The sequence below is a fragment of the Branchiostoma floridae genome, chromosome 17, assembly GCF_000003815.2.
Source record: "Branchiostoma floridae strain S238N-H82 chromosome 17, Bfl_VNyyK, whole genome shotgun sequence".
Classification (NCBI taxonomy): domain Eukaryota; kingdom Metazoa; phylum Chordata; class Leptocardii; order Amphioxiformes; family Branchiostomatidae; genus Branchiostoma; species Branchiostoma floridae.
Window position 1 is genome coordinate 11,437,686 of NC_049995.1, and position 18,814 is coordinate 11,456,499.

At 37.2% G+C, this 18,814-nt stretch overlaps 1 protein-coding gene across 5 annotated transcripts in view; it reads right to left on the reverse strand.

Annotated features, from left to right (window-relative positions):
• The window catches only part of LOC118404830 (regulating synaptic membrane exocytosis protein 2-like), a 186,015-nt gene that overhangs the window by 149,113 nt on the left and 18,088 nt on the right, over window positions 1–18,814 (reverse strand). For all 5 annotated transcript variants that reach the window (XM_035804193.1, XM_035804195.1, XM_035804194.1 and 2 more), the window contains exon 2: window positions 2,974–3,000. In XM_035804193.1, coding sequence (XP_035660086.1) covers window positions 2,974–3,000 — 27 coding nt within the window. The remainder of the gene's footprint in view (window positions 1–2,973; window positions 3,001–18,814) is intronic.

Sequence of the window (18,814 nt, forward strand, 5' to 3'; positions counted from 1 at the left end):
AATAGCAATGGTTACTCAACAATCTTAGTATGATCCATACTTCCTAAATTCAGAATAGTGCAGGTAAAATTTGTCTGGTGCAGGTAATTTTCAATGTTACCTGCACCAGGTATGCAGAAGAAAGTATTTCGAGCCCTGAGCAGTTAATTTCCTGTCCTGTTTGCAGGCATGTCACGTGCCGAGGCAGCCACGGGAACCGTGTACTTACATGACTCATCAAACATTTAAGGTCGTCAATCCTTCATCCCTGAGGAACCTCCGCGCAGGGAGCACAGGAGGCCATGGGTGGCTTTTCTTTGGTTACACACTGCGCAAAAATTCAAATTTCTGGAAACTTCTGGACACAGCCATGAAACTTGACATGTCCGGGATGTGTGCAGGAATTACCCCATCTGGTGCAACCGATCCTTGATATTCTCGTATATTCCAGACAAGTCAAGTTCAAGGTTGTGGAAGGGTCCAGAAATTTGTAGAAACTTGAATTTTCAAGCAGTGACATAATATTTTGTTGCAATCCATTTTTTTTATATCTCTTTTTCATGATTATAATGACTACTAGTAGTACTGTCCTCTACTGGGAATCTTCTTTATACAAATCCCAATGGATTGTTTGTTTGTTTGTTTGTTTGTTTGTATGCATTGCACCACCTCATGGTGAAACACACCAAGTTTGTACTTAACACTACAAGCTGCATATTCAGACACATTTATATGATCCCCTCACACCCCCACCACTTTTGAATGAGAGTGGCGGGTTGTTTTACAAGCTCCGGGTGTGGCTCTACTCAAACACGGGACCTACATTTAACATCCTATCTGGGAGAATTCTAACAACTGCAATTAAGTACTCAATTTCATCTTATTTAACTCCTGAAATACTGTAACAAGGAACAATTATAAAGAACAATATACAGAAATTGTATGTAGCGGCGCTCATTTTCTTTGTTGTTTATTCTTACCATTTTCAATACACCAGAACCCTTTTCTGGTCTACCATTGCTGAACTTAGCTAATGTGCCCCTATCTTATCATCACAGAACTGCAGATAAGGTAATTTATTTCTTTTCTTTTTGTTCTTTTCCAAACGCTTGTACAGCACCTCCTATCGTTTTGCCACCAAACTGCATTTCAGTTGTTGTTTGTTAAGCAAATTTCAACTGCATTCGAATTCGATACATCAAGCCAAACCCACTCTCAAATCAGGCATAACAGCCGTGTGGCGTGTTGGATACACCCGATCCCTCGATCTCAGAAGTTAAGCAATGCGTAGTCCAGTCATTTCTTGGATGGGAGACCAACCAAGGATGACAAGATTGCTGTAGCCTCACGAAGCATTCGACGAAATCGTCTTCTGGGAGGGACGTAAAACGGGGGTCCTGTGCTCGAGGAGGCGCCTCGACCACGTTAATCAGCCTCATTACTCAATACATTGGGTACCTACTGGCTGCAAATACGCCTGATATTATAACAGGCATGTACAGTATATTGACTGGTCATTTCCAGGGTGCTGAAAATTCAGTGGTTACAAGCATGCCAACAGACAGTGCCTCCTACCGCGTTGCAGCCAAACTGCGATTCATTTTACTTCCTGTTTCATGCAAATTTCAACTACATGTACACTGTCTCCACTTTTATCACTTTAGACTTCTCAAATGTTTAAAGCTGGGGAAAATATTTAAGATCTGTCTTTCCGTCAAGTTTCAACTTTCTCAAATGTCATTGTTATCTGTCTTATTTTTCCAGAGGCATTTCTGTCCAGAAGAAAGCAGTTTAAAAGACATGCAAGCAACAATGCTCATGTGACAAAATCAGCAGAGCCCTCTAGTGGATCACAAGTGAACAGCAGCAAGCAATGAAAGGCATGGAAACTGCACCAAGCCCAATCTTACCAGCAAATCCACACTACATACAGTTGTATAAAATGGATTGAGTTTACTTTGTTCATATCATTTGGATAAACATTTCCCCAAGGTTACTTTTATAACTAACAGTCACAAAAAACTTTAGCTGCTAATATTACATTGACAAAACAATAATCAAAGCAAACACTAAATATTATTTGTACTGTGAAGAAACTCATATGGAGAATAATGGTGAAATGAGTCCAACCAAGTTGATGATTTGAAAGAATGACATGCATACATGTATGGAGACAGAAAGAAGATGAGGAACATATAGTATATGATGTATGGTATGTGTTATAGGAATAAAGCAAAAATTTTGTCAGATGGCAGTTAAGAGAATTTTGAGAATTTGGTTTGAATCGTTGACATTTACCCTAATCAAACTTTGGGTAGCTTTGAAACTGAAATAAGATGTTATTAGGTTTCACTGGAAAAAAAAGTACTTGAAAACTATCAAAATTTCACATTTTGAAACTGGATCACATAAAATTTGCAGTAGCTTTTAACAAACATTGAAATGGCAAACAAATGATATGAATGATATCAATGAGTAAAAATTTAACCCTCTAGTGTTAACCATGACAATGAGAATGGTGAGTATTGCAATTTGCAGAGATTTCATATCAAAGGACTTGTACATCTAGAGACATGAAAATGTAGTGCTAGAAGAAAATATTTTTCAACATATGTGAACAACAACTCATTTTACATTAATCTGAATGAACATAAATAACTGTTAGTGACTGTATAGATTTTTTTTCAGAGAACATTCACAGCACTTTGATTATCATTACATGTTCTACAACTAAAACTACTGTTAACTTTTTCAGTAGAAATCTACGCTTAAATGCACAGATTTTTATCTGCAAATTTTTGCAAGGTCATTAATTTGACATCAAGGTCATTACAACTTCTACAACTAAAACTAGACACAAATATGCAATCATTAGTTTTAGCTCTTCAAATTTACACTTAAAGGCTCATTCAAATCTGTGTAAATTTCTTCAAGGTCATCAACTTGACTATCAAGGTCACTACAAGTTCTACAGAGGAAGGGAGAGGTTCTTACCCAGCATTCTCTTGTTCTTGGTCGGGCCTGGAGTCCAGGCAGCAATGGAATGAAGGAGGGACAGTGTGAACAGACGAATGAATGAGTGCGTACACAACAGCAAAGAGAACAAACAAGTGACTAGGGCTGTGTACCTAAATCTTTTTCTCCTAGTAACTTATCAGGTATAGATACAGGTACAATGGATTCATTTACCTGGACCTAAACCTGAACAAATTTGAGATGCCATATGCATGTGCCGTAAGACGTTTGAGATAGGTACAGGTTGGGACCTTAACTTCTACCTTAAAGTTAAACAAGTTTCTCCTATCGTTTGATAGTTATTAATATGTAGTAAGCTGTTTTAGTGGTATTTCAAGTGCAAAATTGCTGAATTTGGTCTAAATTAAAAACAAAGGTATCCATTGATGTTTAAGGTACAAATGACATTTAGGTCTAGACATGCAGTATAAAAACAATCTTACACGTACAGACATAGGCACAGGCACAGTTTCTCTTGACAGTAAGGTCCGGACCTGTACCTAAACAATTTTTTAATGGAAACTGTTACAGATACAGGTATACAAGTACAGGTCCGGATCTGTATCTACCAACCTGTACCTACAATTTCATAGATATAGATACAGGTTCACTTAACATCTAGGTCCAGAGCTATAACTTAACAATTTCATTGGCATACAGTTACAGGTACGGGTACGGGTACGGGTACGGGTACAGGTACAGGTACCGTATTCAGGTACACAGCCCTATGAGTGATTGACATGTCGATGAACACATCCATGCAAAGGTGTACACAATAGTTTACAAACATTTGCACAGGTACAGCAGTCAACATACAGTGTGTCAGTTATTATTTTATAACAGTAGAATGTCACATAACTCCAGCATGTCTTCATTGATTTTACCTCAATCTAATTATGGTTGCATCTAGCAAGCTACATGATATATATTCTTCTAGTGGTCTTTACATTACAATACAATACAATATAACATCACCACATGAAAACATTAAGAAACAGAGACAATACAATGCATATACTGTAAATGCAGAAATGTTCGCGGTGGATTAATGTTCGCGGTTTTCGCGGTGACCACTTCACCGCGAACTTAAATCCACCGCGAACATTTTTCTATTGTGGTATTAGATTGCAGTCTATGGTGTTACCGCGAACTTAAATCCACCGCGAAAAGTCATTTTTCCCGCTACCGCGAAATTAAATCCCCGCGAAATTAAATGCATTTACAGTAATACTTCAAAACTTGGGAATTTTGAAAAACAATGTCAAGTCTAAAAGCTTAATTATATATGGTCATATTCAAGGCACAATGTACCTTTCTGTGTCTATTTTACAATGTCACTGTTGAGAAAAAAAATGTGGAAAAAACTGTAAACTACTGCCCAGTATCACACAGAAAGACCAGCAACAGTAAAACCTTACAATAACAGTATCTTATTTGAAGAAACCTGAACCAGTGATATTATGGTTGCAATCTGCCCACACCTCAAAAAAATTACATATTTCACCAAACAACTACATGCAGTGTTAGATTTACATTTTGTATGAATGTCCTAATGAAATTGCATCCTCTATACAAAGACGCAGAAAAAATTATCATTGTTGAAACAATTATAATTGTAAGCTTGAGGTTCTCTTTGGGGAGGGGGGGGGGTAAAATCACTATGTGACATTAATGTGGTCTCTTATAATGGCAATGCTATCAAAAGTATTACATAAAAACTCTCTCCCGTGGGCTTTGGATTGAAAAGACAGGCCATAAACAGGAGGTTAGGGACAGTTTCATACAGTTCTTGATATCCCTTGAAGAAATCAATTTGTCATGTGCAAGAAGCAATCTTACATTCAAACCGCTTTCATTCTAGCTACTTGGAAGGTAGTTTTAGATTCAAATTAGTTATCGTTATATAATTGTTATTGGGTATGGACAACTACTTTAAGGTGGGAAGAACACCTTGAAAGTATGACACTGCTCTTAAATGTGGTTGAGGTGTGGCTGTCCTCAAACATGGGATCTCCATGTAACGTGATATCCAAGAGACCCCAAAGGCCCAAACCAAAGCTAGGTACTCATTTACACTTAAGTAAAGTGAGGAAAGCTGTGTAAGGTGCCTTTTCCCAAAGATATACATTGATGGTGTATCACAATGCTGTTATGCCACAGGATACAAGGAGAAAATGCTTTTTAAAAAAGGTGAAATGGTGCTAGTCCTAGGAACTAGTCCTATTGATACAAATTTATAAGAATTGCCATGCATTGTTTTATAGGCAGCTTATAATGTGCTTTACAAAACTGACATGTTAAGAAATTATATTAGATAAGTTTTATTGACACCACAAAAAGTAAATTGGCTCTTGTACAGGCAAGTACAGAATGAATCTTAAAATCATCAATACTGCCACCGACTGAAATTGTACCTGCAAGTCCAAACCTAGGACAGGTTAATACATCACTTTCATTTACTTCTGTTGACAATGAAATAAATGCAAACTTAATCTTCACACAAACAGTTAAAAACACCTTCTTATTGAGGGTCATGGTGGATTTTTTAGAATATTTAGGGCAGATCTTTTAGAATGTTTGTGGCAGATTTTTTAGAGCATTCATGGCAGATTTTTTAGAATATTCTAAAATATCTACAATGACCTTGTCCTTTCAAAGACCATTGAGCATGTCACCTCTGTTTCCAAAGCTATGGATGAAAAGCTGATAAGGAACATCCGATGAAAGATGATATGATGATGTGTGTGCCACTTAAGGGGGTAAAATCATACTACACTACTTAAAGCTTCTCCCTAGATGATGTAATAGGTGTGCCACCTTGTTGTAATCTCAGTACCAGCTTGTACATTCAAATTTAGGATATCATTTATATTACCTTTACAGAAAGTTTACATTTTTTGGTACCATTCGATGTGTGTGTGTGTGTGTGTGTGTGATTGTGTGTGTGTGTGTCTGTGTGCATGTGCACCTGTGTGTGTGTATGCATGCGTGCATGCGTGTGTGTGTGTGTGTGTGTGTAAAATTGTGTGTGTGTGTGTGAGTGAGTGAGTGTATACATGTATGTCTTCTTCTAAATTTTAGGAGAAGGCCCTGTCCATGTACTTGTTTCCTCAGCCCATAAAGTTAAGACATTTTTCTTTATTTTAAATTTCATCTTACATACATCTGAATATGCCAAAAAAAGCAATACTTTGATTCCTTTTAAAATACGTGGTACCCAACTGTCTTACACAAGTGCTTCTGAATACGCCAGGAACACCAGAGCAATACCAAGACCCGTTCCTCCATTTTAGGACAGAAATTTTATTATTCATACATGAAAAAAAAAAAACTTCATTACATGAAATTGATGAAAATGTATTTTCATTAACTAAAAATGACAGATTCAACAACACAAAATTCTAACAACATGGGCACCAAAACAATGAGTGCGACAGAAAAACAATTTGAAGCTGGAAAGCATTTAATCCATCCCCTCTCACACAATCGTTTGTGGATGGTCCCCAGTCAGATGACTCATTCTCATCACAGCTCACAGATGTGGCGTGGTCACATGATCGTGATTCATCCCTTTGATAGGGAGGTCAGCTCAATATTGGCAGTCTGCTGATTCAGAGATGTATCATTGATGAGGCCACAGTAAGTTTGTTTGTCGTTGGATGTCAGAATCAAATTCTATTTCAAAATATATTTATCATTTACTGACTTTGACTGAAAGCAATGAACAAAAGAAATGGAATATTTGCTACTTTTCTAGAGCTCTGTGTATACTGCATACTTTGTTCAGTCAAATTTGTTTCTAGGCTCTAGATGAATAGCAAAAATCATCAAATATCATAGTTAGCTAATAGAAAAACATACATTTAATACCACCCATACTACAGAAAACACGTCAATTCTTCATTAATGCCCAAAATAAACCATTCTTTAAAATAGAAATATGTGACATACTATATGCTTATCCTGGCTTCTTAGTCTAACCCTTAAGAAAAAAATCAAAAGTGAACACTTCTACTTCAATTTTTGGTAACGGTAGGTTCACGGCTTTATCCACAGGGTAACCTATATCCCTAATTTTTAAAAAAATGAGATATTTAGGGATATTTAGTCGACAGACGTTGGTTTCAAATTGCAATATTTCCATAGCACTCCAGTATGAAACACTTGTCTGTCGACTTGATATCCCTAAATACTCCGATTTTATACTACGGATAAAGGTTACCCCGCGGATAAAGGTGAACTAGCGTTACATTTCTAATCAAAGAAAACAATTGCAATGTGTTAGACTATAAATTACATCACCGAGGCCTCCCCAGTGCCTATCAATGGGGCACCAATCCCTGCATACATATGGTTCATCATTGATTTCTCCAGCTTTGGAGTCATCCCAAATTTTCTCTTCCATGCAATATTTCCAGTTATTCAGCAAAACACTACTTATGAATCTTGATTTTGCATGTGTTTTGTGAGCTAAGGCCTTGACATACAAGAGATAGATTTTTAATGTTTTTTACCATGAAGGTAAGATAAGGTATCGCTATATTTTTGGCAATAGTTTTTGCTTTCTAGGTGATATGGGTGTGTGGCAGCAGAAATCCTCATTTTTTAACGATTCCTTTTTCAAAGTATATGAAAAGAAGATATTTTCTTTTATTTGGGACAACGGTCCTGAACGAGTTGCACGGAGGGTTTTATACAATACATCGGAAAATGGAGGACTAAATTTAAAAAACTTACGCGCATTCAACACTTCTATAAAAGCTTCATGGGTACCTAAACTTTATTCTCATCCCGAATGGTTTTCCTCCTGGGTAACAGTCTTCCATCCTCAACTTAGTCATAGTTTATTTCCTTTTTACCAGCTATCCTCGGTGATAAACCTTTGTTTAAAAGGATTTTTTTCTGAAGTTTTCCTGGCCTGGTTTCAATTTCAGCACGTAGAGCCCACGACGCCGGCAAATATACGACAACAAGTAATTTGTTTAAACTCTAATATTATCATTGATGGTAAAACTGTTTGTTTGACAGCTTTTATGAATAGGAATATATATTTCATAAATGACTTGTTGTCCCCGGACGGCAATTTTATGTCTTATGATGAATTCAGTACAAATTTCCCAAATGCTTGTGACCAACATAGATATCTACAACTTATTTCAGCTATTCCCGGTAAATGGAAAAAAATACTTAGTACTGAGAAGCGTAAAGACCTTGTGTGCCTGCCCTTTCAAAAAAATTATAAATGGTTACGAAATATAAAAATCAACAAAAGCATGTATATTTACTTTCTTACGTCCATGAACGAGGTCAGCCTTGCACACAAGACTAGACTTTCTTGGTTCTATTACTTTGACAAACCTATACCATGGCGAGATGTATTTACAAACTTATATAGATGTACTATTGATCCAAGTACTAGATATTTTCAATACCGATTAATTAATAAATTTTTACCTTGTAACAAAATTCTACATATATGGAAATTAATAGACTCTAGCTCTTGTTCTTTCTGTCATGACGATGTAGAATCCTATGTTCATATTTTCTGGGAGTGTCCGCATGTAGTATCATTTTGGAATGATGTAAAAAATTGGTTGAAAGTAGAAACTTCTATAGAGTGCTACCTAAATTCCTTTATTATCATATTTGGAGATACATGTAACGATGCGCCCCCCCTGAAAAATTTGATTATTTTGTTAGGTAAAGTTTTCATCTTCCGGTGTAGACGCTTAAAAATGATAAACTTCCAGGCCTTTAAAAGACTTAATATCTACTTTTGAAAAAACTGAACGTCTCATTGCATCTCGGAGAGGGAAGCTGGAGAAGCATCGGGGTAAGTGGGGAACTTTGTGTTTAATTTGATTTTGAAATGTAGAAATAATCATGAAAGAATATAGAAATGACGTGATAATGATATTTGAGTAAACAATACTGAAATGATTATGCGAGTAATGATACAATGCTTATATGAAAAGATGACATGTAATGTGATAAAATGATATGTAATGATTTGATAACCAAAATGAATAACGTTAGTAATGACATAATAATAATCATATTATATGAGCTGTTAAGTTTACAATGTGGCTGTTAGACTTGGATAGGTTAATATTTAAGGGAGGTTCTTCATTTTCTGTTGTGTGACTGTTATATTTATCAGTGAAAATATAATAAAGAATTATAATAAAAAAAAAAAAAAAAGAAATCCTCATTTTTTGACAACTTACAATATCATGATACCCTTTACTTATCCATTGTAAAATAAGGGCTGGTCCAATATTGTCTCTGAAATCTTTTTCTGAAAATTTTTATGCAATACTGTATAATTACTTATTAGGAATAGCAAAATAAATGTTTTGTTTCCAGTTAAGGTCCTGAAAAAATCAGGGCTGGCGTGGGTAGATAGCAATTCTCTCTTATTTTCTAATTTCATTATTTTTAGATCTTGGCAAAAGTGCATCAGGCAGTAGTATATTCATAATTCTTATCATGTTTCAATCATACAGATATACATTGTAAAAACACAAGTATATTGAGAAACTAACAAAGTACAATGTTTACTATCATTCTTAAAAACTGACTGTTCAAAGGAATAACTTTTGCACTAAAAAGACAATCTTGCGACAGTCCCTCTTCTAGAAAATCACGTCACAGATTTTAGGACCACCTGCTGCCCATATTGTTCATTTAGGAATCGGCCCAAAAACCTATCCACCAATTTTTTATCATTCCAGTCTGTTATTTTTCCGGAAAAAATACCTGTTTCATTACTTTTATACTGGTTTTATTACATCCACCCCAAGTACATTGTGTTCCAAATTTGCTACTGGCATGTCTATTTGTTGCGGGGAGGGGGCAGGTCTGGAGTCTGGACAATCCACTTTAATCCTTTAGACTGTCATGGGATTTACCGTAATCCTCCGATTAAACTCTGGATCAATTCTGTTAGATGAGACAGCCATGCGGGCTGGTCCAAGTAAACAACTTCTTCCCATCACCAAGGATTTTTCAAAAGAGGGTGTTGCCCAAATGGGGGCTGGTACCAGTACCAAACCATTTTTTTTCTTATTGGATGTTGCACCTATTGGAAAATGAACAGATTATATGTTGAGATATTCACACAATTTGGGGCTTTAACCGGTTGAGAAAAATAACAAGGGCGAAGTACAGTACAGTCTATAGTCATTTCTACCATGTTACAGTACAGAGGCAGTTATCACTGTAGGACTTTAAAACGCCAGTGGGAGTCGAATACTACACAAAACAGATTTCTTTGTAGCGAAATGGACCATTACTTTGAGTATCGTCCATTCACATGTTTTCACATACTGAATCAGGTTCAGGTCCACACCTGGACCTGATCCTCTGGACATGAACCGGACCTGGACCTGAATTTTCTGCACCGGTACCCACCCCTATTCGTAGCAGCTGCTGTAAACAATGTCATAAATTATGACAAACAGCTCGTTACTTTCATTGTGCCCTAAATATACAGCACTCTGATGTACAATAATAAAGAATGGTGACTCCAGAACAATTCATGTTTTCCACTTTGATGAGCAAAATTTCCCTATGGAATACAAATAGCCACACATAGTTACATTTTATACATCATTTTTTCCTATTGATCACAAGCAATGTTTAAAGCAGTTTGGTCTCTTAATTCAGTTTGTTTCTTCCTTGTCCCCTAATAGTTGTCAATAGCCAAAAGAATCCTACTTTTTCACAAGCCATTTGTTGCAGAGTATGCACCCTAAACTTGTAGTAAATGGAAAAAATAAGTCAATATAGGGCATGAAATAAAATTGACTATGTACTTTTATGGAATTTGATGTGATGGTGAATACGAAATCATGCAAATTAGGACTTGATTTGCATAACTCATAAGGAAAACTTAATTGTGCTAAATGAAAAGAACTTCATACTCGGTACATACAGTTCATATGTAACTATTACTTCTATATTTGTTAAACTTACAGCATCTAAGCACAATCTAGGGATGGCATGATCATCATGAGATTTTTAATGCATATTTTCCACAATTTCAAAGACGTCATTGAAAATCGAATAATTACAGCAAGAGAAATACAGATCACTCTACCTACAGAATTAAGATGGTCTAACTTAACAAAATCCTCATCTATTAACTCAATTTGTATCTGCCAACTTCCTGCAGTACCTAATGCATCCACATGTAATCAGATATAATAGAAAATTTGTTCCAATTTTCTACGGTAACATCATTAATTCCTGCAGAAATTATGAGGCACAATATCACAGTACACTTAATTTTGCCGGAGTACATATCAACACAAATATTTGTATTTCTCATGAAAATTGTTTTGACAGAAATTAATAATATCCCTTGAGTGTCAGTGTCACTTTTATTTCATCTAAGATAAAGTAAAGAGGAACAAATAAAGTTTGTAATTATAAAATGATATAAAATGTATATACAAAAATAAGAACTTCTAATTATGAAGAATTTCTGAAAGCTTTCCAGAGTGCATATTCACCTGGCATATAAAAATTCTATCGTTGAAGATGTAACTCACCCACTATCTGGTTTATGACCTGTCAGCTGCAGTTTCCTATAACTTAGGCCCAATCTACACACAGTTTTTACCGATATCTGTGGAGATGTCGGGAGGGATCTAGAACGTAGGGGGCCGGACACCCATGGTTGCAGTCATAAACATATAGCTCGATTTTCCAAATGGCGTTATATGCTAATGAGCCTTCCCGAAGTCGGGAAGCATCTACACGCGCGCGAAGCTGTCGGGGACCCCTGCCAAGCTATAGGTAAGGTATCGTACGAATGGTCCGGACCTTTCGGGAGAAATTTTCCCGATATCGTAATGGCGATATAGTAGTTCCATCTACACGATGAAAAAAAGCTGTCGGCGAGAGGTTGTAGGCTCGCCGATATCGGGAAAAACTGTGTGTAGATCGTGCCCTACTGTTAAAAGAAAATACAGTAGTCTGTGTAACACAAACTCTGCTGTCAGAGGCTGTAACTGGCCCCTCCTCGCTAGGAGGCCAGCAAATGTTGGGCGGGCTGCTATAAGCGATATTTAATCAGGCTAAAATACAATAAATGCACAAATGATTTTATTTTTGTAGTTTTTGTGGTGACTTCTTCACAATGAACTCCAAACCACTACAAAAGATTCATATAATGTACTATACATTGTGCAGTATTATCTAGTGTTGATGGCACCAGCTACAGTATCAGAGAAGACACATGAATACCAACATGTAGTATTCACAGGTAAAGTACAAATTGAACACAGACCAGATCTTTGAACATTAGATACATATCATATGTATCAAAGAGTGTTACATTTCAAGGGGGTAGATACAAGGTACAGATAGATCAGTGACAGTTCATAACAGTTGAAAGTGACTGTTCTGTTAGTCTGTGGCACATATCCCTTGCCTAGTCTATGATCACTGACTGTCCGTTAAGGTGCCAGGGTTTCCATTACTGTGCAGTATGTGACTACAGCGCTACTGCAAATCACCATTTACTGCATGGCCTTTAAGCCATCCAGCCGGATTTTTTACTACAAGTATTTTATAATCTTTAACTTTTTAAATGGTGCCTTCATAAGCATACTTCATTGAGTAGAAAAGCATCTAAATTCTCTATGACTTAAAGACCTTGCCAATCAAGATTTGCTGCACGACCTGCCCGTCACTTGGCCTCATTTTTGACAACAACTTTATATATCTTTAACTGAGATCTATGCTGAAATATTATGTACTAAGAGATCTTTTCAGCGTAGAAAAAGCTTTAGGCTAGACTCAGCACCTAAATTCAGAGATTGGGAAACGGCCTGCCAGCCACCCAGCCTGATTTTTGACGAGCATTTCATATTCTTTAACCTAGATTTGTGCTGAAAAACTAAGTATACACTAAGCGATCTTTACAGGCTAAAAAAAGCCTTGGACTAAACCCTGCGTCTAAATTCTCACAGATCAGGAGGGTCGCAATTTACAGTGCAGCCTACCATCCACTAGGCCTGATTTTGACCAGCATTTTCATAGCTTATACTTGTGCAGAAAAACTATATACTAAGCGATCTTTCCAGGCTAGAAAAAGCCTTTGGCTAAACCCTGCATCTAAATTCTCACAGATTGACAGCGCGGCCTGCAAGCCTCTTGGCCTGATTTTTGACAAGTCATATTCTTAGATCTATACTGAAACCTATATACTAACTTAAAGAGATCTTTGCAGGGTAGAAAAGACCTTAGAGTAAATTGACTAAATCCTGCGTCTGAATTCTCGCAGACTGGGAAACCTTGCCAATCACGATTTGCTATAGCCACCCGGTCTGATCTTTGCAAGCATTTTATATTCATTTAACTTATATATAGATCAGTGCTGAAAAAATATATCGCTATACTAAGAAATCTTCTCAGGGTAGAAAAGACCTTACTAGACTAAATTGACTAAACTCCGAGTCTGAATTCTCACAGATTCAGAAACCTTGCCAATCACAATTTGCTATAGCCACCCGGTCTGATCTTTGCAAGCATTTTATATTTATCTGTCCTGAAAAAATATAACGTTTACTAAGAAATCTTCCCAGGGTAGAAAAGACCTTACTAGACTAAATTGACTAAACTCCGAGTCTGAATTCTCACAGATTCAGAAACCTTGCCAATCACAATTTGCTATAGCCACCCGGTCTGATCTTTGCAAGCATTTTATATTTATCTGTCCTGAAAAAATATAACGTTTACTAAGAAATCTTCCCAGGGTAGAAAAGACCTTACTAGACTAAATTGACTAATATACCAGAGTCCGAATTCTCACAGATTCAGAAACCTTGCCAATCACGATTGACGGCGCAGCCTGCCAGCCACGCGGCCTGATTGTGATTTACTCTGGGTGGGCAGTGAGACCTATATCCACGGCATTAGAGCCAGGGCCACAGCTGCAGGGGTGGATTGGCGGGATATAGCCCAACGATCAGCCCGATTAGTTATGCGCCACACGCATAAATGACGGACATTAGGGGACAGGCCACAAATGACGGAAAGAGGGTCACGTCAAAATGATGACGGGTCCACCACACTTGAACTATCCAGTGTTGAGCTTTTAAATTTGTTTGTTTGTTTGTTCTCTTAATAGGTTAACTGTCTCAAGAAAAAACACTGCATGGTTACACCACTATATGTAAATGTTCAACACCCGTAACCCTAACCCTAACATAGGGGTGTCAGAGAGTTTATAGGGGTGTCAAAACATGTAGTATGTAGTATGACATTCAAGTTCCACTTGTTTTCAACTGTAAAGCAATGCTGATTCAGTAATATGGATGCCACCATTCTTCAAGTATTCTATGTGTTTTCCAATTTTACTCTTACACTTAGTCTCTTACTTTACCCCAAAGAACTTCTTGCGAAGCCTTGACGAATGAAGAATCACCGACTGTCATGCTCTCCTTATTGCCAAGGTTTTATGTGTGGCGAGGGAGCGGTGGGTGATCATCACGAGATAGATGTTCCCACCCTTAAGTAGGTCACACGGATATTCCATGTCTTGCTATGGATGCTTGCGTTTAATATATATATCCTGCACTTTCCGAGGCTCAAACAATGTATGAGTGTGCGTAAGGATGGGTACCGGCATCGGTACCGGTACAAAACCGTTATTTCTCTCGTTGGACCGGTCCAAAAAAACTGGACCTGAAAAAAATCAGTGGACCGGATGTTGGACCGATTCGAAAACAAATAAATTATACTCCTGGCTGGCATTCATGTGCTTTGAGGCTTACAGATCCAAGAAAAGAAAAAGAGCGAAGATGAGGGGGAGTTGATAGTTATCTTTACGAGGTTTTTACTTGGTATAACTACTCTCATGTCCCAATTGCAAATAAATGTACGTTTATTTTTTCGGCTGCAAAATCCACCCGGTGCGTTCATTGAATGTATTGCCTTCTAAGCTAAGCAATGCTGTACATTACCAGGATACAAATACAGACATAGAAACAAGGATATATATAAAAATCAATTAATTTTTCCTAAAACAAAGACAAAGGCACTTAGAAAATACATTTATAACTTCAGAGTTGTACTATATCTTAATATACAAACACAGACATGCACTATTTGTCTGATAATAATAGTAAACATTTAATAACCAAGGCAGTCAACCCTAAGAGAATATTTCAATAATGCTTGAGATATTCTTTATTGAAAACACTGTCCACAAAACAATCAAAATATTTGTAATGGTAACTGACAAGCATCTGTACCATTTGTAGTAAACAGACAAAATATAGCTGGGGGCCTAAAATCACCATGACTTTTTTTTTTTATTGTGTCTTTAGAAACTCAATAACTTAGCACAAACCGAAACTAATAGTAATGCAAATCTACCAAAAAGTTCTTCAATTTAACTTATAGGTGCGAACACACAAACAGAACCGAAAACAGTCCCTCCATTGGAGGTGAACCTCTTTTCATAAGGTAAAATACATTTCTACATTAAATTTATAAACACATCTAGCACTACCTCAAATCTACAGCAAATGATAGATCTAAAATGAAATGATAAAAAAATTCCTTTCTGTACTTTATCATTTCTGTACTTCTACAAATGCCTGCTACTTTGTACTTCTAAGCTACCGTTAGAACATTGTAGAGTATCCTTGAGACAATGTACTTTGGTCAACAGACATTGTTTGATCTTTCTAAGTGTCTCCAACCACCAAACAGCACACTTATCGCTCATTCCCTTGTCTTCTTATCAGCCTCCTATCTGAACAGTAATGCTATGTAAACTTTACATTGTAGACTGTGTTAGCAACAAGTGCCTGTTTATACAGAATTTATAACCTTTAGAATGTTACGGATTAACATTTTTTATCCATGTGTCATGTATGGGTTGCAAGAGACAAAACAGTCTCTGCTATAATAATGATTTGAAAATTTGAGCCTACTTTGGTAGCCATGCTTTCATATTCATATGTAAGTTATAAAGTTACTTTTATCGACATGTGCATGTATCACTTACTAAGGCCATTTTGATTTGATTACATGGATGACGTCCTCCGGAAACCCCAAAACTGATATGACCGTGCAAATAAAACTAAAGTTTGGTAAAACAATTGCCTTCATTTTGTAATATTCGTAGTCAGGGAGGCTGAATAAATGACCAAACACACAGAGTATGATATGCCGAACAATAGCACGTTCATTTTTATTATTTCACATTTTCTTTGACTTTTGAATTGACTTTGGCATTCTACAACATTGGTATCCATTTTCAATATCTTTCTACTATTTACAGCAACTATTTGCTCGTTTTGCAGCTATTTTCTACAGTTTACATACAGTGAGGTCAAAAATGTTTTTGGGAAAAATTTTTGTTACCTGCTTAGATTAGTTTTCCCAAGAATCCATCATTTTCTTCAGGCCAGAGGGACAGGTCCTTGAGACAGTCCTGCTTTTAAATTAAAGCTACTGTGAATGCAGAAACTTTAGCGATGGTTTAATGTTCACAAATTGTGCGATGGCTGCTTCACCGTGAACTTAAAACCACTGCGAACATTTTTCCATGGCAGTAAGACTAAAAGACTACAGTGCATGGTGCTACCACGAAATTTGAACCACCGCGAAAAGCCCTTTTTTCCTGTGCCGCGAAATTAAATCCCCGAAACTTAAATGCATTTACAGTATATACAGTATTTACAGTGTGCACAGTAGAAAACCCCACACAAAGGACTCTAGCACACCTGTGCTGCTATGTCTACAAATAGAGACACCTGTCAGCTGCTCTTGTGTTCTTTTATTCCAGCAGGATGCAGGTGTTGACTAGGGTTAATCCAGGTTAACCGTATTTAGACTTCACCTCTAACCCTTGAGGGTCAAGGATGTAAAGGGCTCAAAACCTTTTTTTTTTGCATACCTGCACTAGTGCAGGTAGCATTGAAAATTACCTGCACCAGACAAATTATACCTGCACTACTCTGAATTTAGGATTGTACTTTGTAAAGAGCTTCTGCCCATTTGAAAATATAGACTATAGGTATAAAATCCAAGAAAAAATTACCAGTGCCATTAGCAAAAGCTATGATCTTTCTGAAACAAAGGCAAATATGTCCATATCGACTACAATAACAGGACCTTCATTGGTTTTTTCATACCACATCTCTATTCAAAACCAATTGTTAATGACATAATTGTTCAGCAAATAATGAACCTCCCCCTTCACATCTAAATATCCATCTCCCAGTTGTTCTTGAAACAATGAATCTCCCCTTTCTAATTCCTGTCTATATAGTGAACACCCATCTTTCAAGAAAGGACATAGTTAGACAGGTGGTTACTAAAGAAAGGGCCAGCAAAAATTGGCCACAATGGTTTGGTGGTCTATTCACAGAGGTGTTCACTAGTACAGGTTTTGATCACATATCAATGGCCAGGTGATTCTTACAATGAGGTGGTCACTAGTACAGCTTTGACTTTATATATCAATGGCCAGGTGGTCCTTATGTAGAGGTGGTCACTTGTACAGGTTTGACTGTATATCAATGGTCAGGTGGTCCGTATGTAGAGGTGGTCACTTATACAGGTTTGACTGTATATCAATGGTCACCTGGTGGTCCTTATGTAGAGTTGGTTACTTATACAGGTTTGATAATACCTTCATCACAAAAATGAATCTCCCCTTGTAACCACCTACTACCTCCTCCTACCTATACCTTAACTGTTTTGTCCCCTAACATCCTGTCCATCCCCCTGGCCCTTTTCTCACAATGAACCTCCCCTTCACAGTTGGGTGTTAACCCCGCCCCCAATTTGTACTACAAACATGGCCACATGGCAGCCATTATCACAAGCTGTGTTTATTTATGTAAAAAGCCTGTTAGCTCTAGGGCCTATTTTCAGGAGCTACACTGAACAGGTGCATAGTTCCACCATGTTTCTAGCCTTCTAACATCAAACTTTGCCATATCTGCACATAGACTTAAAGGGACATAATGTAGAAATTTGGCGCCAAAATTTCAAATGTTCTGAACTTTAAAATCTCCCATCAGATTGACATTTGTAACTTATTTCCAACTTATCTGCATCATTTTTTCACATTTCTAGCGCTAATTAACAACACCAAAGTAAGCCACGACCGAATTCTCTTACTTCCGGGTAGCCTACCGGAAGTAAGTCGGCCGTAGATTTCCGAATCGACCGTTGCGGTCGCAGATCTTCGGAGCTTAGCGGGGACTTTCAACAAACTTCAGTAACGATTCGAGCGAACCACCGAACGCGTTCTAGAGCGCGGCTTGGTTCGCCGGAGAGTTGGATAAAATGGCGGTCAACTCAAGCGGCGGTGGGAAGTGCGCATATTTCAAGACGTTCTCACCTCACAATAAAGTCATATCCATACGTTGTAAATATTGCTGTACAGTGTAATAAGGTAGACTCAACTCATAATGTAGAAAAATGACCGAAAACAGTGACTTTATTTTTTACACTATGTCCCTTTTAAGAATTAAAATAACTAAACTTTCTACTAACATCTCTACTTATTTTCATTAGAAGCACATTTATGAGAGATTTCTTGAGAGAACATTTTTAAAGTCATCTTTTCATTTTTGGGACACTTAAAACTGAAATCATGTTTACAATACGCTGGCACACAGAATCAGGTTCTCATCATATCTGTCATAAAGACATCAAAGCGGGAAGATCCATTGCAGTTCCTTAGAAGACTGCTAAGGGGCCCGTTTTCGAAATTGACCTTCTCAACCCCTACCCACCTGCCAAGTATTATAAGGATCCATCCCCAACTACTCAAGTTATGCAG